Source organism: Acanthaster planci, linkage group LG13 (genome assembly GCF_054643075.1).
Source record: "Acanthaster planci isolate LZ-2023a linkage group LG13, COTS_SCS, whole genome shotgun sequence".
Lineage (NCBI taxonomy): Eukaryota > Metazoa > Echinodermata > Asteroidea > Valvatida > Acanthasteridae > Acanthaster > Acanthaster planci.
Window position 1 is genome coordinate 15,716,304 of NC_141789.1, and position 27,058 is coordinate 15,743,361.

Sequence of the window (27,058 nt, forward strand, 5' to 3'; positions counted from 1 at the left end):
GGGAGTTGCCGCGAATCGACGGCTAAGTGCATGGGTCTGCAAAGTGAAATTCCTCGGGCCACCAACTCCCGGCGACACGCTCCACGCGTGTATCATTAACATATGGACGGACCACAGTGCCATATTTGGCGGGGCTGGCTCTGCGCGCTGGCGCGCTACCTTACATAGTAGGGTTTCATTCCCCGTGCGCTGCACCGACTTTCCAAACGGTATGAAAACCATAAAAAAATGGGCGTCAAAGTTTTACATTAATTTGAATATTGATAGATCATATTCCTGGTGGCCAATCAGACTGACTGTATGCAAATCAGTGCATATTATTTCGTCGAAGAGGACCGATTTTCTTACCTTATAAAGTTATCAATGGAGATTTCTAAAGAGTAATTTTGGATCTCCAAGCCAGTATAAAGACGAGGTGTGTGAAGGAGGTACACTCACTCCTACGTGGGATACAGTACTAGAGCTGTCCACTTGATCGGTAAGTTTCACAAAATTTTTCTTGTATTTCACACAGAAACTTAGCCTTTAGTGACAGAGGGAATTTATGTAGGCTTAGGCCATTGAATTTCCAACAGCGGTATTCATGTCTTGATTGCTGTGTATAGCGTTATGTAATTATTCGGATGGATGTTTCGCCATCCGGCATGTGAATTGCCTAGCCGGCATCATCATCTGTACTAGTTTATTGGACGTCGATGCTTTGCCACTGAAGTGTCATCGCTTTGTACTTTGACATTTTGAATTCGTGTAGGAAGCGATGAGTTCTTATCGATATTGTAGCCATAGATGGACTTGTTCCAACGGTTGAAAGCAAGACTTTATAACCCATAATGATGTTCTGGTACATTCACCGCTAACCCGGTAATCTTTGATTGATGTTTATCGATCGTCACTCTTAGATTTATTCTCATTCATACTTATTACACCCTACTCAAGTTGCCACTCGACTCCGGTCAACAATCATTTAATAATCCCGGACTTCAATGCAAATACAATAGTCTGGACCACTGAGGAAATTAACCGAAAGTGTTGTTGTACAGTAGTCAGTAGAAATTCACAGCGATAGAAGTGTAATTTCATCAACAATTTGTTGAGAAAGCAAACAGCCTGTAGCGAAAATGAGTTGATATTTTAGTGATTTGTAGTTGAATGCTTTAACTTATCTGACCATTTGACCCTCATTTTGACCGGTTCCTCTGCTCGTCTCTATCATTCAAACTGCAAACTATACCATCTTAAATCCTCTGATACGGGCTGCACATAGACGTAGGAGTAGATCTGAATATAAAGTCCAAACATTACAGCAATGAAAGGTACTATACGAAAACATTGAACATGTCTAAGCCGTCGACCTTTGTTAAATTTAGTCTCCTATATCGGTTGTGTGCGACGAACTCGAACGCCCAACAAGCTACATGACAGATTATAAATTACTGGCGACCGATGTCGTAGTCGAATTCCTGAAACTAAAACCAAGGAAAGACGGTGTGCCTTGCACGAGGCAACAACTTCAACACTCAAACCGAAGTCAAAAAAGAACTGGCCAAAATCATCCTGCAGTTTTTAACTGCATCAGTCTTGCCGTTCCTCTTTGCAGACATTCGCCTTTTGGCGACGGTTTATTTTTAAACTTTTATGTTCTCCTGGGCGGCCTGCTGTGTCTTGTGATTGTCTTGTTGTATGTTCAATTGCCCCAAATAAATAAATATTATTATTATTATTAATTAAAATCAACCCTCGCTTCCTGTTAATGCTGCATGGTTGAGGACTTGTCGCCAAAGATGAACATCGTACATGTAAAGATGACAAATGTAATTCATATTCATGAGCTATTTTATCCGTTGCCAGAGACGGGATAATGTAAAAAGTGCTAGTCATAACACCGCTTGCATTCCTGGAATAGTTGACTGAATTTCGCGTGCAAAGCTTACAACTTAGAAAACAGAGACAAAATGAGAGGGAAGTGCGCATGCGTATGAACGCACTGAGAAACAGCCATCAGTTAATGGGACAAAATTTTACCAAATTCTAATTTTTTTCCCACTGAAAAAAAATGATTTACACCAACAACGGAAATTATTCCCAAAAGAATGTGATTGCAAATATTAACATTCCAGCCGTTTTATATTTTACCTCAATCTATATAAGGGAGTACCAAACCAAAGTTGTTGTTTTTACCGTTGATTTACACGTACACATGCCGCACCAGCCATCCTACTCGCCGCCAATGTGAGGTAATATGCAAATTAGCGATGAAAACTTCCACCAATGAGTAGCATCGACACTCCGTCACTGACCACCAATGAGGGAGCGCGTCCTTTCGGTAGTTTTGGCCGTATCCTTCCACATACCAAAAATGGCCATCAGGACCGTGCGTGGAATGCGATGGTTTTGGTCGGCGCGGAATGGGATGAATTCCCCCATTAAGGAGATGTATTAGCGGTGGAGAAACAAGGCTTCTTGCTGTGTTGTATTTTGGTAGCGACATGAATCTCCGGGGAGTAATTGCATGGCCTTATTAAGATGACACAATTTTGCCAGTGCCGTTTAGATTTGACACACAACGGAGGGAAATACTTGTGGATCCAAGAAGATCTGGTGGAATATGTGAACTGTAATTTCGGGGTACTTGTCAGACTGACATTTCATTGTTCATGGTCGATTCCGATCACCAACCAAACAGAAAAAGGGACAGCTGGAAAAATGCCTTCGTTGCTTTCTCCAACGGGGGACTGTCTGATTCTGTGCTTGTCCTCTAACAAAAGGCGCATGTGTCAATAAATTTGGACGGAAAAGCTTCTTTTAAAAATGGAGCACAACAGACTTATATAAAAAGCCTTATTTAAGAAGTCTGCCGTAGAACCCAGTTCGAAACCCGCCACAAAGTCGCGCGCCCAAAGGAACTGAATTGAGAATCCTTACTTGCTGTAGGAATTCCACATCATTTTACCAATGACAGAATTCATAATCCACGATTTTGACGTAAGCAGTTTTGTGTTATTACGCAGGTTTTGTGTGACGTGAAGAGAAAACCAGCCAATCATTCATCATGTGCGATGAGGATGTTGCCGCTTTGGTTGTTGACAATGGCTCCGGTATGTGCAAGGCCGGATTCGCCGGAGACGATGCCCCAAGGGCTGTCTTCCCTTCCATTGTAGGAAGACCACGCCACCAGGTAAACTTGAATTTCCCTAAGAATCAACATTTCGATTTACACTCTGGCCTTCTTCAGATGGCAATTAACCCGTACGTTTGAAGCTGTTTTCACTTACTCGTTCCTCTAACTATACTCCAAATCCCCCCAAAAAATCCCACATCAAAATTTAATCGCATTGGTGTAACATCGGAGACGCTGTTACATAGATGCGGGCTTGTTGCTTGGAAACTGATGATGTTGATGAACCTGATGGTTATTCATTCGACCAGCAACTATGTTTGTTTCATCTGAAGAACCATTATGTTGTTATTTACGAATATATAAGTATGAAAAAGTACTGATTTTTACTTGAATGTCTGACTGCAGGGTGTCATGGTGGGTATGGGTCAGAAGGACAGCTACGTAGGAGATGAGGCTCAGAGCAAGAGAGGTATCCTGACCCTCAAGTATCCCATCGAGCACGGTATCGTCACTAACTGGGACGACATGGAGAAGATCTGGCATCACACCTTCTACAACGAGCTGCGTGTGGCACCAGAGGAGCATCCTGTGCTGCTGACTGAAGCTCCCCTGAACCCCAAGGCCAACAGGGAGAAGATGACACAGGTGAACAAGCGAACCTGTCACTGATTTGAAAACAAAAGCCACGGGGGACGTTTAGGAGCCAAATACATGAAAACGCTCAAAAAGCTTTATGGAGTTTTACCCACGAATATGACAAAGAGTTTATGCCATATTCAAAAATTCTGGAATGTAAAAGTCATTTCAAAATAGAGCTTCTGCTCAATAAAAGTGTGCACAAGAAGCACAACTAGTGTCTATCAATTTGATTGAGATTCAGTGGGACGTTTTCTGTTGTTTTTCCCATAGATCATGTTCGAGACTTTCAACTCTCCCGCTATGTACGTCGCTATTCAGGCTGTGCTGTCCCTTTACGCCTCTGGTCGTACTACCGGTAACTAAGCAATTTTCATATTCTGTCAAAATTATTCATTTTTCTATTTAGAAACCGCATTTAAAGAAACTCTGTGTTTTACAGCACTGAGTCCATTTTTTTTAAAAAAAATTTGTTTCTTCTTTTCGCAGGTATTGTCTTCGACACCGGTGACGGTGTGTCCCACACTGTGCCCATCTACGAGGGTTATGCCCTGCCCCACGCCATCCTCCGTCTGGACTTGGCCGGCCGTGACTTGACCGACTACCTGATGAAGATCCTCACGGAGCGTGGTTACTCATTCACCACCACGGGTAGGTCTACTGAGAAAAACTGATCGCACCGAAATGATTGATTTACATAGGCAAGTCTAACAGCAAGGGTGTCATATTTCTGCCGACTAGAAGGCCACATTCTTGATTCTTTACTTTACAGCCGAGCGTGAAATCGTCCGTGACATCAAGGAGAAGCTGTGCTACTGTGCCTTGGACTTCGAGCAGGAGATGCAGACCGCTTCATCCAGCTCCTCCCTGGAGAAGAGCTACGAGTTGCCCGATGGTCAGGTCATCACCATCGGCAACGAGCGTTTCAGATGCCCAGAGACCCTCTTCCAGCCTGCTTTCATTGGTAAGGGGACAATTTTTGAAATGCAGTTGTTTCTGTCGTTCTGTTGGTTGTTGTTCCTAATGTCGTTGGCCTGGTTGGCTGGTTGCTTGTGATGTTGTCGACCTTGTCCATGACGTGTCTGTACTCTGTACTATTTATCGACTTCACTACTCCTATCCCCTAGGAATGGAATCTGCCGGCATCCATGAGACTACCTACAATAGCATCATGAAGTGTGACATCGATATCCGTAAGGATCTGTACGCCAACACCGTGCTGTCTGGCGGAACCAGCATGTACCCAGGTATTGCCGACCGCATGCAGAAGGAAATCCAGGCCCTGGCTCCACCCACCATGAAGATCAAGATCATCGCTCCCCCAGAGAGGAAGTACTCTGTATGGATCGGTGGCTCCATCCTTGCCTCTCTGTCCACCTTCCAACAGATGTGGATCAGCAAGCAGGAGTACGATGAGTCTGGCCCCAGCATCGTGCACCGCAAGTGCTTCTAAACTCTTTACGCTCACGGTAGCAGTTTTGTTCACCAGACTATACAGTAATTGACGTGTACGCATATCCATCACCGTTGTCATGGACACCAGTGACGCCATCTTGGATTCTCTCAGAGTCCTTTTGAAAAATTCAAAATCAGTGCAATTGTGGTCAAACGATAGAAAGTTGTCACAGCAGGCCAAACATGTGCAAAAAAGTCGCCAGCCTCATATCTTATTTGAATAAATAAAATTTTGGATTAAAAAAATCGCTTGTGGCGGAAGTACTGACTTAATTTGGTCTAATAATCAAATGTTCGAGGCGAATTAATAAAGTCAGAATACAGACCAGGCTAGGACAGACTTACCGTTAGAATATTTGTTCATTTTTATGTCGAAGAAATCATGACCTTTTATTGTGAAACCAAATCAGCAAGCTTAAGAACTGTCGTAGAAAATAGAACTAGATGTGTCGATAAGATTAGAGACAAGCAGCGAATGTTGAATGAACGGGTCAAAGGCAAAGGACTTTTATTTCTGGTCCGTGAGACTGACAAATTGTTGACTGTAGAGGGCGGGACATAAGTTGCAATATCAAGATCTGTAGTGGCATTAGCGTTTATCGTAGCTTTGTCAGTTCAGAAGAATGAAAGAAATGGTTTATTTATTGAATTTTGACAAGTTGATGGGTGCTAATGGGGAAAAAACGAAAAACAAAAACTGTGTTTTTTTCTGAGCAAAATAAAACCAGGTATTTTGTAGTGCAGACAATGTGTTTCAACGTATTCTTTGGAGAGTGCAACTTTAAAATTAATCTCGATAACTTTGAAAATAAAAACAAAAGTGATTTTGGGGTTATGATTTGCAATGGTCTTAAACAAACTAGCAAAACTTTCGATATAAGTTTTAACAACACCCCTAGCAACTCAAACGTAAATAACAGCATTAATATATACTCTTCAAATCAACCGAAAATAAAAATCCTCGCCTTAAGAAAAGCAAGTGAGATGTAAGATAAACTCAGTCTCTTTTCGTGGAAAGACAATTCTGAAAGGAAATGCGACAAGAATGGAGTGATAGACCGTCATTGAGAAAACGAAAATGTCACAAATAAATCCTGTGTTTAAATTACACACAAACTGTTCGAATTCTTTTATTAAATCTTTCATTATACATAGACACAGAGAACAGTCATTTGGGGAGCGGGATGCCGTCGTCTTCCACGATCCACAGTTCAAAAGCACGTATTTAAGAAAGTTATGTACGGCTTCTTTTATAAAACGCCTTTCACCTTATCTGAACTGATCGAAAAATGTGGAGCAAAACTCCTTTCCTATGCCAAGGGCTTTCAATTATGCCCAAGCTGTTCTCCTTTGCCAAATAGAAATGTTATTAATCACCAATTATCAATGTCATTACATTTATTTCTTCATCTTCTTTCTTTGACTTGAAGTAACTTAAACCCTCAAACAACGCTTTTAATTTTTAAACGCAAAATAATTACTGAACTGAGCTTATTTCTTTATAAAAGTATGAAAAACGATTTCAAAGTATAGAATCTCTTTACAGTTTCAAAATTTTTATTCAAAGAATTACTTCACAGACTTTTTCATTGGCTTATATCATTTGCAAATGACGTCACGATGCGTCATTGGTGCAATCCTCTACTGGCGTGGTGTAGTTCTTCCAGACAGTATGCAGAGCATCCGGGTCCTTGAATCCGTGCACCACCATGATATCACGCAGCGAACAGCCGTCAGTCTTAGCTCCCCAGTTTTTAAATCCTTTGTGGGCTGTGGGCGTCATCCCTATCTTGCTGGCGAGTATGCCCTGGTAGGCATCGTCGATGGGAATGAAGGCAGTCTCCAAAGATTGCTGGTACATCTCTGGGATGACATCGGTGGAGATGACATATCCTCCCCCTGAGCAATAAGGCGGGAAGTACCGCCCACTGTAGAGTCTATCTGGCACATAGTACTTGGAGCTGGTGCGAGTAACTCGAACGCTTCTGTATAACACACTTCCCAGGAAGAATCTCGTCATGGCCGATCCTTTGATTCGATTCTCTCGCAAGTAAGAGATGATATTCTTGAAGTTGACGAACATGTCGTCGTCGCCTTTATACATGTAGCTGGCATGGCGGCAGTTTTGTGTCACCCACTTCAGGCCCAGGACAACTTTGAGTGTCAAGTTGTGGAACGACTCGGTAAAGTCAGCTTGAATGATGTCACCGAATTCATCATCCTCTTGCTTGACCTGTTTTTGAATGAGGTCAATGTCTGTCTGAGTGTGGCCCATGAGGAATAACAACCTCAAATTCTGGCCCAGTATCTCTCTCTCTCCGCCCCAGGTCTCTCTGATTGCGCGACGCAGTGCGAAATGCCTTGGAAGGGAACTAATGAGAACGAGAAGAAAGATGTTATCCTCGTTCCCATCGCTGTCGTAACAGGCGTCTGGGTGATCTAATCGCAATTTTAGTGTTTGTTCCACGTATGGCAGGTTGTTTGTATGACTCCCGAGAACGAGGCTCAGGTCGGGATTCGGGCAGTTCCTCCGGAACTCTGGATTGGTCACATTCCTCCAGATTGCTGTGAGATGATCAACTGATTGCAAACCTCGGGTTGTTGTGACTTTAGTCAGCTCGCAGACATCCTTGGCCAAATTACTAAAGGTGAAAGATTTATCGTCGGTTATCAGAATACCAGCTTTTTTTGCCAACACACCGGTGTAGACATCTGGCAAAGGGAGAATCGGTTCGTCCCATGAGAAGGATAAGATTTTCTTAGCAACATCCATACTGAACACGTACCCAGCTTCCAATGTACAGAAATCTGGGTATCGCTTGCCCGGATATTGCCTCTCGGAAACGTAGTATCGACTCTTACGGTCTCGCACGGGTCTTGATCCAGGCGAAATTCGTCCTCTCCACATTTGTATCGATTCCTTGCTATTCAAAACTCGTAACTGTTTGATTAGACGCCCGTAAATGACGAACATGTGATCGTCGCCGGCAAAGACGAATTTTGCCGAAGGGCACGATAAGATCACCCAGTTCAATCCCATCAACATCTTGAGAGTCGAGTTCTTGAAATCCTCTCTAAAATTCCCCATCAGGATGTCGTCATGGCGCTCATTTTCCTGGAAAACGCTCGATTTCAGAGAATCGTCATTTGGGGAACCGAGAACAAACATCGTCAATACACCAAACTGATGAGCCATAGCCGTGTCAGCCCATGTCTCTCGGATAGCCATCCTATAGTCTTGATCTTGAGGTTTCGAGTGAATGAGGGCCACCATGAACACATCTCGACATTTCTCGTTGCTGTGGTCAAACTTTGACATGAGCACTTCCTCAAAAAAGGCACTATTTACTCCCTTCTTGTGTTTGCTGGATGGAGGTTTTACTGGAACCACTTCATTGTTACTATTATGTGTCTGCTTGACCGGACCAAGTTTAACTTCAGCGGTGTTTGGTACAGATTTACCCCCATCACCGTCCATCTTGGATTTCAGACCGCCATATTGTTGTTCGCTCTCTTTCTGTTTAGATTTCTCGGCGATTAGAGATTTTTCCTGCTCGTTTTTGGTGTTCTCATGCCGCCTTAAGCGTTCGAGGTTGAGGTTCAACCTCGATCTCGTCGCATCTGGTTTGTAAACTTGTCCATTTAAAGCATTCCCTGTCGGTACAGCGTCACCCATGTACATAAATACTAAAAATACCTTAGCACCATAGATGCACACAGTCAACAGCAAGACCACTTCCAGTTTCGTGCAAGATGGGGCCATATTTGGAATTGGACAGTTCTACAGTGCGAATCAAATCCTCAGAAAGAGTAGCTCCCGCTTGGCGTCTCAGTTAGAAATCTTGTACATTTGTGTCAGTTCGTCATTAGCTTTCTTAATTAGTCCTGCAGACAAATTTCGACAAGAAATCGTTAAACAAATTCATATGTTATATATCAGAATACATGTAGTATGGCAAAGTGGCAGATATGGTTTGCGCACATTCACCGTAATTGTAAACCACGTAACAATAGTTTCATGTGCAATACGAGGCTTCACCCTTTAAAGATAACACTACCTGATTAAAATGTCTCTTCAAACAATTATCAAATTGAAAAGTCAGTTCCGCCCATGCAAACATTTTCAAATATGTGATGAGAACAGATGGAGGGCAAGGCAGGAATTGTTACATCTGGCGCAGAAAGATGAACAATTTATCTCGTTACCTCTTTAAAACTCCACGTTATCAGCTCAGCTAGTGATTTCAGCAGTGCAGAAATCATTTGATTGAACATTTATGTGAATATTTTCAAGAATGCATCGTACGTCAACCAGATGACGTCATCGATACGCCACCTCGTGAGACAGGATATAGTGCATTAAGATTTAGAACTTAAAACAGTTCTAAAGACAAAAAAATGCTGTTAACATTATTGCCGTAAATGGGAATGTATTTGCGTGTGTCGGGTTGTCGTTCCAATTTCGTTGCGGAATGCAGTCATGGCTGGTGCCATTAAGTTCAACTCACCTCAAGTATACATTCAGCATGGATATCCTACAACATGGCACTCGTTCTGTCTGTCCTTGTTCTACTTTCCCGTCGGTTTCGCCTACATTGCTCATCAGCCATCTACATTCGACCATACACGCAGCGTTGTGGAAGATTTTCATAACACATGAGATTTCACGGATAAAACCCAAAGATAAGACTTGAACGGTTCAGCTGCAGATTCACATGTCCTTTTTATCTAAGCGGTGAAACCAGTATACACGTTTGCGTGAAACTCGGTTTAAGCATGTGTCTGATAGCTCCATGGTTTAAGCAACTTCGGTGAATAACCTCTTTGCGTCTTCCGTGGCTCTCAGACGATCGCTATTGTTATGTTAATTTTCTTGAGGCCTCCGTTCGATCACAGTGACAACACCCTGTGACCCCTTTGGCCACCATTGGCACCAATGCTTCGATGAATTGTCATGTTGATAAAATTACATAACATGCTTGCGTGCACACCCGTCGTCTTGAAGATTGGGCTGTGTTGAATTAACTGACTACGACCGGAAAAGGTATGCGTGCTTATGAGAGCCAAAGGCTTACGGCTGCAGCCAATTTCATACCCTTGTGTGTTACTGCTGGCCGTAACCAAGTAAATCGAGCAGTGGCTCATTAGTCTCTCATTCGTTTTAAATACGGCAGAGGGCGCACGTGCGATTCGTGGATGGCCAACCAGCCTTGGTTCCAACGTACGTGCCCATAGAAGACAACACAAAATCGGAGAGAAATAGTGTCGCCTAATACCCAGGAACACGTTGGCCATATGTATTTTACTTGAAATTCCAGAAAGTGATCGCTTGAACAATTTTAGCCTTGTCATTTTTAATGACCTGATAAAGTATTGAAGGAACACTGAACGGGCTTTCTTTGTGTCGCCAGCCAAGTTCTGGAAATGCTAATAAATTTTGTTTTTAGCGCAAAACGTCCCATTTCAAAAGCTGGAGAACAACGTACATTGGAAGATTTTGCTATAATTTTACCGTAAAATACATCAAGGGCATAACATGGTATATTTTATTGCCATTTAAAATCCGCTTTCGATTTTGAAAATGTTATTCCCTTTATGGTAACAATTTTTTTAAGAACGTTTGGAACAAAAACGTACGGTGCTCCATTAGTGCCGTCCACTTATTTACATACTGCCACGATTTATCATGTCATGTTTATTTTACAGTGTACATGTATATAAGTAAGTGAATGCCACTCATGGAGCGCAATAGAAACGAGTTGGTGAATACTTTATCTAAAAACAACACTTGAGTGGAGTTGATTTGGTCTAAAGTGCATGGGTTGTCCTTTCAGGCATTGTGCGTGAAGTACATGTTTTATTCCAACCACTAACGTTCATGCACTGTAACCGTGTGTTCATTTCCTGTCATCGCTAGATGATAGTTTGTTGATGTGATATGATACCAATTCAACGTATCTATGTACATGTAGGCCTACACGCATGCCACGTATACTCTAGTGCCGCACCTTCATGGTTCAGTATTTGCCTAACCCCCAAATCGAAAATACATTCGCAGAAAATAGGGTAAGTGTATCGGTCTGCGTAATTAAATTCTTCATGAAATGAAAAGAAGGGTTTCAACACACTAGCGAGCAGAAAAATCATGCCTTCAACATCAGAATTTTGGGCTTTAGCGCCACTGTGATTCTTACAGAAACACAAACCAAATACATGTATTCATCGGCCTATTCAATAGTCCACAGACTACATGGAAGAGTCATGTCATGCGCACAGCCTACCACCCTGTTTCCATGTTCACCCTTGCTATGCATGGTCTCGTATAAAGAAAAGGAAAGACCACTTGAACTCGGCTCAGATGTTGTTTTTACAATAAAGACGAAGAATTATTTCAAACATTTCTGAATAAAAACTAGCTCCTGTAGATAGGAAAATAGCACCCGTTATTCATAATGGAAATAAAAATAGTATCTCCACAATTCTGGAGTGATGGATCGCCCAAAAAGTACGTTGGCACTGAAGTAATAATGGAATAAAAGCCGTCACCCTTCATTGACATGTAAGAACGGGTAAACTCCGTGTTGGCCTTCACACACAATGTTGTGTGCATGATCGATACATGTGTTTAGATTATAAGCCGAATAGCCCTCATATCTGTAGCCAAGGAAATTGTATCGTGCACAATGTGGACGCCATTTACCTCTACGGCACAGCCAGGGTGTTCTTATTAATTGTATTTTTTCTATGGTGTTTTGTTTATGGTATATGTTGTATCAATAAAAGATTTTCTAATGCTTTAGTTAATTACATGGCACATTTTTATATCTGTGAAAAATTTCAATAAGTGGAAAATGGATCAAATTTGAATTCTTTGTACAATAACTTCCGCCTTCACGATGTCACCGTTTTAAAAGTTATTGGTACCGTGATGAAGTTTTCATCTCTTATTTTGTGTGTGGCACATCACTCCTGACATTTTAGTCATCAAGTTAGTTGTACACAAATGTTCCAATTTTTTTTGGGGGGGGGGTTGGGGGATGATATCCAAACAATGCACTTTCTAGTTCATGTCACAAACACGCGAACTTCTGAACATAAACGCTGCTACTATTCTTGAATTACAATCCAATATCATTGTACTTCCGTTACCTTGAAGGTTGAGGTCACGCAACTTTACTTTAAAACCAATAATGTGTTCTCAAGCATGTCATTAATTATTCATGCCAGTTTTTTTAATTGTATGAGAGCATTTGGTTCATTGATTAAATGACGCATAACTCAGATTTTTAGGACGTGGACTCGGGCTCGAACTCAAGACTCAGACTCAGCTGTGTCTGACTCGACTACAACATGAAAACGCAGTCATTATCATCATCCCCATCGTAACCACCCCCCTTCATTGTCATCCTCCAATCTCATTCTCATTCCTGCTCGACCTTAAAATCCTCATCCCTACCAAAATTCCACCCCAGGTTTCTCCCCATCAGCGATCAGCTTCTAATATTTAGAAATTAAATTAAGCTCCATTGGCGCCATAAAAAAACCTTCCTGCATTCCAGCATCAAAATCCAAGCTCCTCATCATCGGTGTGCAGGAACTCGCATCAATTTGCAGACTTTTACACTCGACTGCACAGAACCCCCTCCGTTAATGGATGCGTCAAGACATAGCCGCCCAGCCGACCATTTTCATTAGGCTAAAAACCCCGGCTGTCACCTGTACTTGGACTCGGTTGATTAGTGTGAGCGTGTCGACTGACCTCCGATGATTCCCAAAGTTCATCTCGTTGATTTGTGCCTCTCGGTCCAAAATTGCTTCCAGTCGGATTTGCTAATGGAAGACTTGGCTAGCTGCGGATGCATGCTCTGCAGTTAAAGGGCCGCGACACATTTTTCTCCTGCCCATTTTTGTTTATCAACAAAATAAGACACGCCCACGACTAAAACTAACAGGATATATAGAAGGACCCACCCGCTCTAGCCATTCACAAGATGCACGATTTTACACCTAGTACATGTTTCATTTTCTCGCACAAGGATTTCCAGTCAGTTGAGATCGTCCTACGAGTTGCTGGTTGAATTGACGCTACTAGTGAATGTTGATGCTTTCGATATTCATGTTGTCATGTCGGTACCCACGGGGGAGGGGGCGTATTCCGCCCCAAAGAGCAGGGCTATCATATATCCGATCCTTTCTAAACATGTTATGCCCATCACGAGTACATCAGCCATTCAATCTGACATTTTTACGGTCATATTACGGTCACTTGAAGTTTATGGCCCGCGTGCATGGAGCACGTCAATGGAAAAGTAAACATTTATTTGGATGTCTCGGAAAGATTGGCGTTTCGTGAGAATGTCACGTCCAGCATACACGTATTCACAGAATTCGCGTCAAAATGATCACAAAACGTCAAAACGCCCGAACGCTCAGAGCTGGAAAAAATACTTTGCTTTGATGTCGGAGAAAATGTCGGGGGTTGGTCCCCCAGCTCTTTTAATGTTTAAGATATATCATGGCATTCATGTAAATGTCAAGAAGGCTAGAAATCGTATCTTGAATCATGTTACATATGTAAACTGATCGGCTCGATCCGTCCACACCTTTAATGACAGTATGCGTTGTACATGTATGTATATGCATTCAAGAATTTAAAAGACTAGGGTATTAATCCTCATACGTTTTTAATCCTGTCCTTCATAGATTCGTTCCGCCGTTTCTTGTGTGCACACCGTACCAGAGGGCAACTCGTGCGTATCAGGCGATTGAGTGTTTCCGTCCAGCCTTTAATAACACCTACAGCAGTTTCACACAAGTCAACTTCACGGGCGGAATAAGTCACAGTCCATTTAGAGTCCTTGATGAACAACTCATGTAGCGATACTAGGCTGGCTTCCATCCATTGTGAGAGAGTAAACGCCCGGGCAAATCAACTAGCATTAGGTAGGGCAAAGGTATTACCAACAACGAGTCCGTTGACAGACAGCACCCTCGACGTCCTTGTCGTTGAACGCGCAGGTCTGGGCTTGTTTGACGGGCCAGGGCCATTGCCCATTTCAGACGGGACGCTCCGGGGAGGAAGGATGGCGAAGACACGGTCTAACTTCGGTCTTGTTGGTTTGATAGTCGCTGGGACGGTCTTATTAGTACTAAGCATTATCGGGCTGGTGATTATAGTCAAATCGAAGGAATTTTATTGCAGCATTGAGAGGGTAAGTTCAAGGCTTATAACATTGGGTCTTATGAATAAAGATTAGCATTTGCTTTTGCTAACAATGTAAACATTTACTTGCGCTCGTACATGAGAAGCGAAGCAAATTTTTCTACAGAAAAGTATATTTGCGAATGAAACATATAAACTGTTCACTTTTTTGCTTTTTTCGTCAGTGTGCGAAATCAAGCAACCGTACCAATTTGAGGATCGTGACCTCGTCAGAACACCTGATGCTATTTCACAATTTCTGTAGAATATCAATTCTTTCGCGCAGTGGCATAGAAATTTCCTCCATAAAAAAACGGTTTTCTGAATAAAAAGACTTCTAAAGGTGGCCACTCACAAGAGCTATTCTGCTGAGCATGAAGTCATCTGTGGCTTTTTATTAAGCACGTATCTCACCTTAAGCTAAATCACCTTAAGCTAATTTCATCAAAATCGAAGAGCTATTTGCCTCATGGCTCCTTGAGGCAGAGAACGCAGCAGACAGACACAATGTGAGCTACGTGCTAAGCAAAGCGGCGACTGCTGTAACGTTTTGCTCAACAGATGCCTGTCGTGTAAGCAATGAGCTTTAACGTGTACACGATGCACCATTAGCTCCAGGTTGCTTTCTGAGCTATACCCACAGACCATGCCGACAGTAGAGCTGAACAGTCAGCCCCAAACATTAAGCAATCGCCACCATTTGTACTTTAACTTTTCTGCACAGTGAAAGAAGATAATATTATTCGAATTCAAACATTAGCTCAAGATTCTAAACGTGTAGTCGTAAATATTTCTGTTAATTTGGCTTTCTGTCTGAGCAATGGCATTTGCTAGCGTAGTTTGTGTACATACACATACGACTTTATTGCAAAGTGCCATTTTGATTTCAAAAAATGCATTTACTACAAATAGTGACAGATGTTACATAGACTTTTCGGGTTACTAACGTCCATGAAATGCCTTTAATTATCATAGTCCAATACGGAAACTGTAATTAACTCTTTAATTATTTGTAACCTGGTTATAAAAGGCACAATGAGTTTTGTCAGAATCGGTACCAGATGAAATGAGGTTCATTCCTAACCTTATCAATTTTTGATGTAAACGTCACATTCTCTACCATTTAAATGTTACAGAGGATCCTGTCTGGTATAAAAAATATGCAAATACGATAACATTTGCACAAATAAAGCCATCCAGTGTATCATGCCACCCCCGGAATATGTACCCCAGACAGGACAAAATATATAGTTTGAGCCAATGTTCCATACGATGAAAACGTTTGAAAACATTTTGGGTAATTATTTATTGTCAAGGGTAGGCAATCCGTAAACAATCCCTTGTTTCATACTGAGCTCTTTGACCTGATGACTTGTCAAGACTCCTTAAATTAATGACAGCAGAGCTTGTCTTGACACTGTAGTCAAGGCTGAGACGCTTAAGGCCACAAGATCAAGCACATGGGACTGGTGTTTCCTCCAGTAGTTCCGGTATTGTCGTTGGGTTAACTCGTCATGCATCAATCTTCAGCCTCAATTAAACCAATCCTTCATTTGTGGCTTTGCCTTTCAATCTCACTCGCTGTTTTCTGATAAAACAATTACCATAGCAATGTGCAGCTGACACAGCCAAACATGCATTGTAATTAATGAAATTTTGTTGATCGTACATACATTGACTAAATTCAAGCACTTATGCAATGAGAACTGTACGTACAGAAAGCATCGAAAACCTGAAGTTTATTTTACCAGTAACATTTTGATGGATTTTCCCAGGCTGTGGAAATTAACACCGCTATTCTGCATTCCGAACAATTACTGCAAAGTTTACTTGATATAATCTCAAGTGTACGGAAAGAATATACCGGAAAGGAGTCCTTCTAAATACAAAATTTGCTCTCACAAATTTCCTCGGGCATTTCAGCTTTGTTCGCAGGAGGGTAAAAAAAACCTCGTCTGCTATTTACTTTATGTTCGTGTGAACTAGTCTGTTCGTTCACGAACTCTGGTTTCAAACAGCAACATTGTTCGCGGGTTAGTTGACACCGATAACCTTGTACAGAAGCAGACTGTACAGGTGTTGATAGAAAATTTACCGTGGGGTGTAAAAATAGCTACGCTGTGTGCCAACTAGGGTTCAGCTTGCACGATTAAAGAAGTAATCTCATCGGCACTTGGCTAAACGTTCATACGTGCATGTCCAGGAAGAGATTCCATCTTTTTATCATTTTCAGACATGACGTCATACTTAGACAACTCATAAATGTAATTTTGGCGTGGCATGCGCATACCAGTCATGGAAATGGATGCCTTCATTTCTGAGGGGCATAGTATACACGTTATAATGAAACATTTTAACTCACTGCAATATTTGAAAACTCTGTAATTTGGGAAATTGGAAAATACCCAGGACAAACGAAATACTTTTATTATTTTCAAATTTGGTTTGTCCACATACCTATTTATTTAGTATGGAGTCGTCTTCGATGCCGGTTCTTCGCACACATCAATGGCTGTGTATCAATGGCTAGACGAAACCACTAATGGAACAGGTGTGGTGTCACAACTGGCTTACGTAAGGGATTGCACGGAAGAAGGTATGTTTGTCGTTGTGAAGGTGTTGACTACATTAACACGGCATGTTATCATAGCGACGATGCATGTGTGAACCTAAAAAAATTTACAGCAAATGGTTCGATGAACCCACGATGCATGGATGCGATAAATAGATGCACGACCATTTCTATGTTTCATAATGGCTCTCATATGTACTTAGCCGTACGTTTTTATGGGACATTTGTAATTGACGTCATAAACGATTTGGTATTCGTCGCCGTATTGAAGGTCCCAATAGTCACATCCTACTCAAAATCGATCTCATGGGTATACAATCTTGCTCCACCATGTCAGTTCCCATCGGTCCAAGGGAACGAAGTTGCACTCTACTCGGTGTGACTAATGCCGGAAGTGTATGCTAACGTTATTTTCTTTGAGGAGTTCAAATTGTCGCTCCCTTGCAATTTCGAAAAAATAGCTACGATTCAAGGCTGGAATCTAGTTACATAAGTCTAATCCTATTGGCGGTGAATGGTCATGAGCGAGCACAGTGGAATTCGAGGCCCTCAAACAAGTAGTTTTGTAACCATAATGCAAAAGATTGGATGACTGTGTATGAAAACGTGATAAATTTGGGGTGTATAAATAGCAAAAGCGTTTGTAAAGATATTTGCCTCTTGTTCGTTAAAGGCATAGGTTTTTACGCTGATAACCCGGAGGAGATTGTGCCTGGCCTGGAGAAGTGTCTTGATAGCGCTGAGTTTGTCCTTCCGGAGTTCGGCCATTGGGACACGCCTGTCTATTTGGCAGCAACAGCAGGCATGAGACTATTGACGTAAGGAGTGGTATCTATGGTGATGAGGAGGTTGGGTGGGCATTGGTTAGGTAGGTAGGTGGTCAATGGGGCATAGGGGGGAGATGATTGACATGAGGATGAGGTTTGGTTGAAGTAAGACAATGACATGAAGTAAGACAATGGCACACGACACCCGTGAGACAATGATAAGAAAAGAGTTACTGACAGACGTTTATCAAAAAGAAGAACGTGTTCATGATATTTCCATTCCATGTACCACTTTATATTCACCTTTGTAGAAACACAAGACCTTTTTGAGTGTACATAAATCAACGGGACACCTACGTGCATACGCTGAAGAAAACATACTGACAACCTAGGCTAGGATATTGTCTCTCTTTTGCTAAATCTTGCCAAATCAATACACAAATCGTGAATCGTTGAGTGCAGCTAGATGTTTATTGGAAATCAATTATCGAACTTCCAGTCGGAGGAAAATCTGACGTTCTTTATTATATGCATTCATTAAATTGAGCATGCTGCAGTTTCCAAGGCGTTTTCGACATCTTTGATATTTAATGATTATCATTAGCCTGTTTCCAGTTTCATTATCTTCGCTTGTCTTCAGTGAGACTAACCCAGATGGCAGTGATGCTATTATGAAGACTGTTCGAAGCACTCTCGCCAGCTCGCCGTTCGCCTTCGAGGATCAGGCGAGACAAGCGGCCATACTGTCCGGAGAAACCGAGGCCACATTGGGCTGGATATCATCCAACTATCTTGCAGGAAATCTGGGCGTGGTAAATAATTTGTTTTGGGTCTGGGACAATCCGTGGATCAAATTAAAGCCCTAAATGTCTATACCAATGTACGTATGTGACTTCTTTTTTTAAAGTGCAGAGCATGATGCGAAATTCTTAATCTTATAATTTGCAGGGAGAAGAAAACGTGAAAAGGTAACTTGAGACAGAGTTAAACTGAAACAGTTGGCTCTTTCACTTTCACCTGAGAACTTTTTCTGTTGATTTCATGTGCAATACCTTATTTTTATTGCAAATTCAATCAAGTGACTGCCGAGTTTAAGGCCATTACTTTCTGTCAAGCCTGTTTTATTTTATCAAAGGAACCGGCTACAGGTGACTCCATCAATGATCTGACAGGAAGCAAAACAATTCCAACCAAGCCGACCGTCGGTGCTCTGGACCTTGGCGGGGCGTCCACGCAGATTACATTCATACCGGAGGATCCCCGTAAGATACCCGTCGAAAACCGCGCCAATCTCCGCTTATACGGAAAGGACTACGTTGTTTACACACACAGTTTCTCATGCTATGGTGCCAATGAAGCACGCAGACGCGTTCAGGCTTCTCTTGTAAAAGTAAGTGTCATGACTGTCATACAAGTCAACAAACAACATCAAAATAAAATAATCACTCCTCAGGACGACCAGAACACACTGGTCGAAACATCGAGTTCATACTCAACTGCTCTTATCAGAACCATGTACCTTGTCCAAAAGACATCTATCCACATGGTGTTACCGAAAGCCCTCTCTTTAGTCTATCTCCACCATGCAAAGCTTCAAGTCATATCTATCAAACAAAATAACTAGGACAAAGAACCACATGTTTTCATTAAATGAAATAAATGCCTTAAATATTGCATATCGTAGGGCTCTGGATTCGCTGATGTCACCAGTAATCCATGTGCACCTTTGGGATACAACTACACCTTAACAAGCGCAAACCTGTGGAAGGCACCATGCAGCGCAAGACCGAATGTGCCGGGAGTTTCAGATGAACTTATGGATAAAACAGAATACCAGTTAACAGGTACAGGTGACCCCGAGGAATGCTATAGGATTATCAAGACATTGTTTGACTTTGACGCCGAATGTGCCGTACCGCCTTGCACTTTCGACGGAGTTCACTTGCCTCCTCCATTCGGGGCCTACAAGGCGTTCACTGGCTACGCCTACACCTGGAGTGGCATTGGATTGGAACCATCACCTACGATAGAAGAGTATATTGAGAAAGCAGAGGAATTTTGTAGACTAACATACAGTGAGGTAGGCACAAAATTGTAAAACCTTGGTAACACCTCCATGTCCACAGCTGAAACTTAAGATTGAGAACAGAATTTTGACAAGTGAACTGTTTTTGATTTCACAGAATTTTACATGATACTAATTGTTAAAAAATACGAAAAATAGAATGATGAAAAGTACAATTCTAAGCAAAATCTTTTCTGAGGCCAACCTTTGACCTCAAATTATCGTAAACTTATTCTGTTTTTGATTTGCCAGCTTGTACTTCTGGGAAAGATTGACAAATACAACCTAAGATACTGCTTTCAAAGTATGTACGTCCGAGCGCTTCTTTTAGACGCGTTTAAGTTCAACCAAGAAAATTGGAACATAGAATTTACACTCGAGGTAAGTTAGAGATAATTACATCGGTCGAGCTTTGTTTCAGGGGTACTTTTTGTGGGAATGAAACTAAAATGGATGAAGTACAGTGTACTCGTGCTGGTTTCATTTATCCGCGATCTTTAATATTTTTCAAATCTAGGTGAATGGTGTCACACTAGGCTGGGATCTGGGTTACATGGTAGACGCCACAAACCGCATCCCCGAAGAGGCTGCATGCGTTGGTCTGACTCCCTCCATCTTCGCTGGGCTGGTCGTCATCTTCATCGTGATCTGTATTCTGGGCATTGTTATTCTTGGTCTGAGTATCACGAATTATACCAAGAAATCCGGGTCCTCAAAGGAGCAATCTTACCAGCCGGCTCCTCAGAATGTTGACGCCTGACTTGACCAAGCTTCAGTTTCGCCTGCAATATTCTTTAGTTATTTCAACATGCATAATAATTATTACCTTTACTTGAGGTTAATTTTGCCAAGCACTTTGTCTCTGGTCTCGAAACTTTGTAATGTACACAAAAGCCGTATGAAATTGACCTGTGGTTTAATCCTAAAATGAAGACATTCGATCAAAACATGACTGATGGCAGGCAAGGACCAATGATGTATCTTGTGTGTGCTTGTGGGGGATGTCCGGACCAGAATTTACCCTCATGATGAGTTCATGATGCTCAAGCCCTTCCCTAAGGTTGCGTCACGGGAGACTGGGATATAGATCTACATCAGAACTAGTATTTTAAGAGTAATCTCCCTTTTCAGAGAGTACTTTTTAATGAAGAACTAGGGAACAAGCCCCCAAGCTATCTTCCCCTTTGGTTGCGCCAATCATGGTGAGGATTTCCCAGCTTTAGAGATTTCATTGGTCGATACGTAGGCATGACAACCCTTCTTTGTCTGATTGGCCAATAGACCTTTATCATGATGCTCCCATTTTTGTCTTGCCTCTGTACACCAAATAACAAAGCTAGTACAACTTTACATATTGATAAAAGGAAACAGACTATTTTTCTTTCGGCCTGAGTTTGGTTACAAACTTTACCGCTTCCCATATATCACGTATCTTTTCATTTCATAATCGAATCGAACGTTCTTTCATGTTGATTTTTATTTCAACATAGGCCTACTGGTGTTAGATAAAGTTCTCAAAATGGATGGCTTTTTAGCTACAGTTACTGTTAACTTCAATTTTATGAATGGAAATAAAAACTGAATTTTTTTTATCTCTATTTTCTCCTGAAAGCTATAAGGTACTAAAAGCGTTTCTCCGATCTCAGAAACCTTCATTTTAACAAATTCAAATTATAATTGTTAACAAGAGCATAATTGTACATTGAAATATTCTATTTCAGATTTTAAGAAAATCATGTAAATCGTACCTTTGGTCGTTGTTGACACAAAAAACTTGAAATATGTGAGTATGTTAATAAAAATTAATAATGATTAACCATTAGTTAAACTTTTTGTAGCATATCCAAAATAAAATAGTTTGATAAAACGAATCTTAATGATGCAATAGTCAGTCTGTATTTAGGTTCCACTCCACGAAATACCCATCTTTTTAATTTTCGAATGAAAGGCAAGAATGCCTGCCCGAAATTCCAAAATCGTTTGCCAATGAATTTCAGTTCAAAGCATGGCCGTGACACTGGTAGTTCTCGAAGTGGCAGATGTTCCTGCAAATCGGTATTTTTCGTCTGTATGTCATCGGAAATAGTTCCCAGAGCAGCAGCCTTTTTCTTAGGGTAGTTCGCCAAATTTCCATTGTCATGTTGGTATAAAATAAACTTTGTGATTCAAGTCCACGTTAGATGGAATGGAAAATCTCAAGGCGAGCCTTCCATTGAAATACAAAAAAATATTCTGTTGAATTCACTTTAACTTACCCAGCAAGACGCCCAGGTGCCTGTATTTTGTCATCCAATCATAAAAGCTGGCTATAAATCATTTACGTTGGGAATCGCCGAAGCGGGGCATCCAACTTGATCTTTGCTACGGGGTGCATTCGTTTGTGGGTCATTGTACCACCAACGCCTAGCGGAGAAGCAGTGGTTGCTGGCTGGCTGTCTGGGTGTAGGCCTATGTGTCGTTAAAGATGAAAACTCCAAAGAAAAGTATCGGTAACTGGGAGTGGATGATACTGGGCGTGGTCTTGTTGATCTTAAGTATCATAGGCGTGGTGGTTGTGGCAAAGTCGAAGGAATACTACTGTAGTCCAGTGGAGGTAGGTTGAGTGTTATTTTTGTACAGTGTGAGTGAAAACTGACCCCAGCTATCCGTATGGGCGTCGCTTTTTCATTTTACAAGTATTCCTTCACTGAACATTTGCTACATGCTTTCAGCTAACAGATTGTGCGATTTTTAGGTAGTTACCAACAGATTTATTCAATTCTCCTTATTAGTACATTATAAAGAAAAAGGGAAAGTATACTTGGAAAGCAACGTATCACCTCTGTTTTTCTAGTTTGAAATAGTCTTCGATGCAGGATCGTCACACACATCAATGGCCGTCTATCAGTGGCTGGCAGATACCACAAAAGGGACGGGGGTGGTCGGTCAGCTTGCATTTGCAAGAGAATGTGGTGATGCTGGTATGTTTCCCCACTGGGATTTTATTGTGCCAGTTTCAGAAATGTTACTATAACAGAACATTCTTGTGATTTGTTCTTTTGTCATTATTCAATAACGTTAAAATAGTAAATTCTGGAAGATTTGTGTTGATGGAATGTTTCCTAATTAACAGGTTTATCAAGCTATGCTAATGACCCTGAAGGAGTTGTTCCAGGTCTTCAGGATTGCCTGGACCTCGCCGAGCTAGTCCTCCCGGAGTACACTCGTAAAGATGTACCACTATTTCTTGCAGCGACAGCTGGCATGAGACTTCTGAAGTGAGTGAGGGTTGGGTGTGGTTTTTGAAATGCCAGTTGCCCTGATTTATGCTGTGGTACGGTGGTCATGAAAGGACCCCAATTTTATTTTTTGGGGGGTGGTGGTTTCCTTTGGGTTGGGTTGGGTTTGGGTTGGTTTGGTTTGGTTTGGGTTGGTTTGGTTTGGTTTGGTTTGGTTTGGTTACTTGTACCAGCCTGTTGAGTTAATTTTAACATTTCGAATCTTCTGATGAATAGTGCAACTGATCCAGGCAAAAGTGATGCTGTGTTTGAGGTGGTTAGGCGAACATTTGCAGACACACCCTTTTACTTTGAGAACGAGAAGAGCCAGGTGAGGATACTGAGCGGTAACAAGGAGGGTACGTCCTCTTGGATATCTGCCAACTATCTTGGGGAAAACTTGGGGGTGGTAAGTGACCTTAGAAATTTGAGTAAATTCGCATGTTAGGCCTACCTAAAATGATGTTCTGTTTATCTAGTATTCTTGAGTTTCGTTTTGAAATAGTTCTGGAGCAGTTAGATTATTATGTCTAAAAAGTCCTTTGTGCAGTCCCGTTTTTATCCTTTTCCATTGTGACAGTTTTCAACGAACCTGTTTGGCATTCCGATAGCGCATGTCCAATATGAAATGCGTCATGGGTCATTTGGACGCAACTTAACTGTGACGTTTGCCCTGTCACCACACCTCTACGTGAACTCGGACGCGTGCTTTGTTCCCGAATAACCTTGCTCCTTTGAAATACCCAACTGGCTCATTCTACTTAACTTGACACTCTAATATAGGAGCCAGTAACCGGCGGCATTGTCGACGTTCTAACACCGCGCGAGCCAATCCCAACCCGACCGACCCTCGGTGCACTGGACCTGGGCGGGGCATCCACGCAGATCACCTTCATACCGGAGGATCCGAGCCAAATCCCCGCAGAGTACCGCTCTAAACTCCGGCTGTACGGCACGGACTACGAGCTGTACACGCACAGCTTCTTGTGCTACGGCGCCGATGAGGGCACGAGGCGCCTTGAGGCGAACCTGGTCAAGGTGAAGGGTTTAAGGTGCAAGTACATGTAGCACTTGCCATAGCCCCATGGTTTCGAAGAGTACACGCGAAGTGGTGGGGTTAAGGTATAATTGTGGGAACCTTGTTGGCTTAAGTTAAGGTGAAGTGGCACTGGTTTTGAAGTGTATATCAAGCGAAGTCACGGCTTAAAGTGGCCTCTCAAATTTAGGCTGCATTGACACAAAGAAGGTAATTAAATATGGACCTGTTGTTCTTTTAAATTTTCATTGTGCGTCATTGTTAAAACTTCGGATTTTAAAACACAGGAATCTGGCTTTGCGGAGGTGACACTCAACCCCTGTTCACCTGTGGGGTATTCCTACGTAGTCACTGGTGAATACTTATGGAAGGCGCCCTGCAGCAAGGGACCAAAGGCCATGGAAGGCTGGGGTTCAGAGGTTACACCTGCACCTGGGGTCACAGAGGACGTAATGGCCAGCATAGAATACCGACTGAATGGTACAGGCAACCCAGATGAGTGCTACAGAGTCACTAAATCCTTGTTTGATTTTAACGCCACCTGTGCCGTGGCACCGTGCTCCTTCAATGGTGTGTATACACCTTTACCACGGGGATCCTTCAAGGCACGTCTAAGACCTACATCAAAGTCACATTTGCGATGCTTTTCACACTCTAAATGTACTTTTCTCAAAGTCCGGAGTTTTAAACATGCTGGCCTTTTTTCAAAGACAATACACTTTTTTATCCTGAAATTTATGCTAGGGTATAAGCAACTACGCCTATACCACGGCCGGGATAGGTTTGACGACCACGCCCACTATTGATGAGTTTATTTCTGCAGCCGACGACTACTGTAGGAAGACGTATGAAGAGGTGAGAAGTCCCTGACAGACCATACCAATTCTGGAAATTGTAACTATAGGCCTTATAGTTTAGATTCGCGTAAAGCTAAGTAGTTTAATTTGTTTTTAACCTTTCGATTGGTGATGTTCTTTCTTTTCTTTTCTATTTCAAATTTTGGGTCATTCCGGCAGTAAATTTAGCCCCTATTCTAGTTTTGCTAAAATGAAATTGAATAGACGTATAAAATGTCTGTACTTCGCTTTGATTTGCCAACAGTTGAAGGTTCTACCCGAAAAGATGAAGTACAAGATATTGTACTGTTTCCGTTCCATGTTCATTCGAGCCCTTCTCTTCGACGCCTACAAATTTGACGAGAAGACCTGGGACATTGAATTTACTTCTGAGGTAGGCCATTAATCGGACAAATAATTGACCCTGTCATTGTAAACATAATTATTACAAATTAAAGACTAGTTGAGCAAGTTTTCGCCAAAAAGATCACATTCAAACTTTAAAGTTACCCAAATCAAGTCAATTTGAGGCTACTTCTCTTCTTATTTTATCCGTAGGTGAACGGCATCGACTTTGGTTGGGCTCTGGGCTTTGCTATAAACGCCACTGGCTGGATCCCAGAGGAGCCGGCATGTGTTGGTCTGGCTCCTGCTACCTTCATCGGTTTCGTCGTTATCTTCACCATTGTGATGATGATCGGGTTTGCCCTCTTTGCTCATGGAGTCCGCCGTGGAATTTTCGGGAAGCGATCACCAAGATGCTCAGTGGATAAATCATACCACCCTCAACCTCAAAGTGCTTGAGAAAGAGCGTTTGGATGGGAAGGTTGGCCTGGTGAAAGTTTAGATGAAATTATCCGTTTTTTAATTCTTTCTTGGTATTTCTTTCTTTATCAGTATTAGTTTTAGTACTTCTCTTGACACTATCTGTAGAATATAACTTGTATTGATACTACGCATGGTAAAAATACGCAGAAATTTTACACGCTTTCTTATGATAGTTTACAATACTAAAACACAATAATGTTTAGGAATGCGCGTGCGCAATAAATTCTGACCAACGGTCTCTCTAGGTTGCAAAGGTGATGGTCTACACCATCTATTACTCAGGTGGTGTTGGTCGAACCATAGTTGAATGGGCCTACGTTCGTCGTTCTTGCTGACTTCTTACCGGAAAGACCAATATGTCAGGTGTTTGTAATTTTAGCGTTGGGATAACTGTAAAATGTGGAATTATTGACAAAAGGAAGTGCTTATTCTTGGTTTATTTTCTTTAAAAGAAAAACTGCGAAAAGTAACGTGGCTCATTTGCCTTATGGGATTTACACTAAAATATACGGTGGTTGTGGAAGAATATTCAAAACCATAGAATTCAGTAGCAAATAGCATTTATATCTTGGGCGTCTATATATTGGGATTTACAATAAAATAGGGTGGTGGTCGAAGAATATTGAAAAGCATACAGTATTCATTAGTAGAGGAAAGCCATTTCAATTCTTGGATTGAAGACATGGAGGAGGGATTATCTTCAAAAATCTCATGGCGGTGTGGGCGAAAAATTCATATTGGGGTCAATGTGAGGTGTCCGTGAACATTTCCATCAGTGATATTTTTCATAGGCAGTTCAAGGCGTCTGAAATTTGTCGTCATGTCCGGGGCTGTAGTGGCGTAGCTAGAATTATACTGGGGGAGGCATGGGGGTGCACCAGCCTTCAGTGGTGTGCTTTGGGGGGGGGAACTTTTGTTCATTATCTGACATTCAGCCCCGTTGCCAGACCCCAAAATGCCTCTGAAACTATTTTTCAGAGAGGGGGGAACATTGTGTGGACCCTACCCTACATTATGTGGACTTTTTTTGTGCAGAGGTCCACACTAAGTGGCACGCCTGCACATCCCTGCCCGGGCACACATGCATGTACACTCGGCGGCTTGTGGTACGAAATAGACGGTGTGTTAGTAGTGATTGTAGACCTTTTAATTTTAAAGAATGAAAATTTGTTTTGTAGTAAAAATTAAAAACTTGCATTACGATAGGAATGTGTGGAAATGCATGTACCAATAAATGATGCAGCACTAAAAAGCACTAAAGCCAACAGTTTACGATATAAACTTCC

General features: G+C 41.9%; 4 protein-coding genes across 4 annotated transcripts; 3 read left to right on the plus strand and 1 right to left on the minus strand.

Moving 5' to 3' along the window:
- Positions 1-322: 322 nt before the first annotated feature.
- LOC110973808 (actin, muscle) lies at positions 323-5,957 on the plus strand. Its single transcript, XM_022224920.2, has 7 exons — positions 323-478; positions 3,009-3,175; positions 3,524-3,763; positions 4,028-4,112; positions 4,244-4,405; positions 4,527-4,718; positions 4,882-5,957. Exons 2-7 carry the CDS (start codon positions 3,050-3,052, stop codon positions 5,205-5,207), a joined length of 1,131 nt encoding a protein of 376 aa, XP_022080612.1. The 5' UTR covers positions 323-478; positions 3,009-3,049; the 3' UTR covers positions 5,208-5,957.
- LOC110973807 (uncharacterized) lies at positions 4,881-12,174 on the minus strand. The gene is made up of 2 exons (XM_022224919.2): positions 9,718-12,174; positions 4,881-9,094 (listed from the first exon to the last, which is right to left on the minus strand). The coding sequence occupies exon 2, from the start codon at positions 8,970-8,972 to the stop codon at positions 6,825-6,827; it is 2,148 nt and encodes a 715-aa protein (XP_022080611.1). The 5' UTR covers positions 8,973-9,094; positions 9,718-12,174; the 3' UTR covers positions 4,881-6,824.
- Positions 12,175-13,877: 1,703 nt separating this feature from the next.
- LOC110973952 (ectonucleoside triphosphate diphosphohydrolase 8-like) lies at positions 13,878-21,686 on the plus strand. Its single transcript, XM_022225215.2, has 8 exons — positions 13,878-14,421; positions 16,881-17,007; positions 17,657-17,801; positions 18,391-18,562; positions 18,886-19,140; positions 19,435-19,830; positions 20,068-20,196; positions 20,333-21,686. Exons 1-8 carry the CDS (start codon positions 14,071-14,073, stop codon positions 20,573-20,575), a joined length of 1,818 nt encoding a protein of 605 aa, XP_022080907.2. The 5' UTR covers positions 13,878-14,070; the 3' UTR covers positions 20,576-21,686.
- A 506-nt stretch (positions 21,687-22,192) lies between these two features.
- On the plus strand, positions 22,193-27,032 carry LOC110973959 (ectonucleoside triphosphate diphosphohydrolase 8-like). Its single transcript, XM_022225229.2, has 9 exons — positions 22,193-22,408; positions 22,649-22,775; positions 22,928-23,072; positions 23,310-23,481; positions 23,856-24,110; positions 24,396-24,713; positions 24,853-24,963; positions 25,210-25,338; positions 25,503-27,032. Exons 1-9 carry the CDS (start codon positions 22,280-22,282, stop codon positions 25,746-25,748), a joined length of 1,632 nt encoding a protein of 543 aa, XP_022080921.1. The 5' UTR covers positions 22,193-22,279; the 3' UTR covers positions 25,749-27,032.
- The last annotated feature ends 26 nt before the right edge of the window (positions 27,033-27,058 follow it).

Excerpts from the sequence above, each read along its gene's own strand:
- LOC110973808 (XM_022224920.2), top strand. The coding sequence starts at position 3,050 with ATGTGCGATGAGGATGTTGCCGCTTTGGTTGTTGACAATGGCTCCGGT. Across the intron at positions 3,176-3,523 it reads TAGGAAGACCACGCCACCAG|GGTGTCATGGTGGGTATGGG; the intron begins GTAAACTTGAAT and ends GTCTGACTGCAG. Across the intron at positions 4,719-4,881 it reads CTTCCAGCCTGCTTTCATTG|GAATGGAATCTGCCGGCATC; the intron begins GTAAGGGGACAA and ends CCTATCCCCTAG.
- LOC110973807 (XM_022224919.2), bottom strand. The coding sequence starts at position 8,972 with ATGGCCCCATCTTGCACGAAACTGGAAGTGGTCTTGCTGTTGACTGTG.
- LOC110973952 (XM_022225215.2), top strand. The coding sequence starts at position 14,071 with ATGAACAACTCATGTAGCGATACTAGGCTGGCTTCCATCCATTGTGAG. Across the intron at positions 17,008-17,656 it reads AAGGGATTGCACGGAAGAAG|GCATAGGTTTTTACGCTGAT; the intron begins GTATGTTTGTCG and ends TGTTCGTTAAAG. Across the intron at positions 19,831-20,067 it reads GTAGACTAACATACAGTGAG|CTTGTACTTCTGGGAAAGAT; the intron begins GTAGGCACAAAA and ends TTGATTTGCCAG.
- LOC110973959 (XM_022225229.2), top strand. The coding sequence starts at position 22,280 with ATGAAAACTCCAAAGAAAAGTATCGGTAACTGGGAGTGGATGATACTG. Across the intron at positions 22,409-22,648 it reads ACTACTGTAGTCCAGTGGAG|TTTGAAATAGTCTTCGATGC; the intron begins GTAGGTTGAGTG and ends CTGTTTTTCTAG. Across the intron at positions 25,339-25,502 it reads ACATTGAATTTACTTCTGAG|GTGAACGGCATCGACTTTGG; the intron begins GTAGGCCATTAA and ends TTTTATCCGTAG.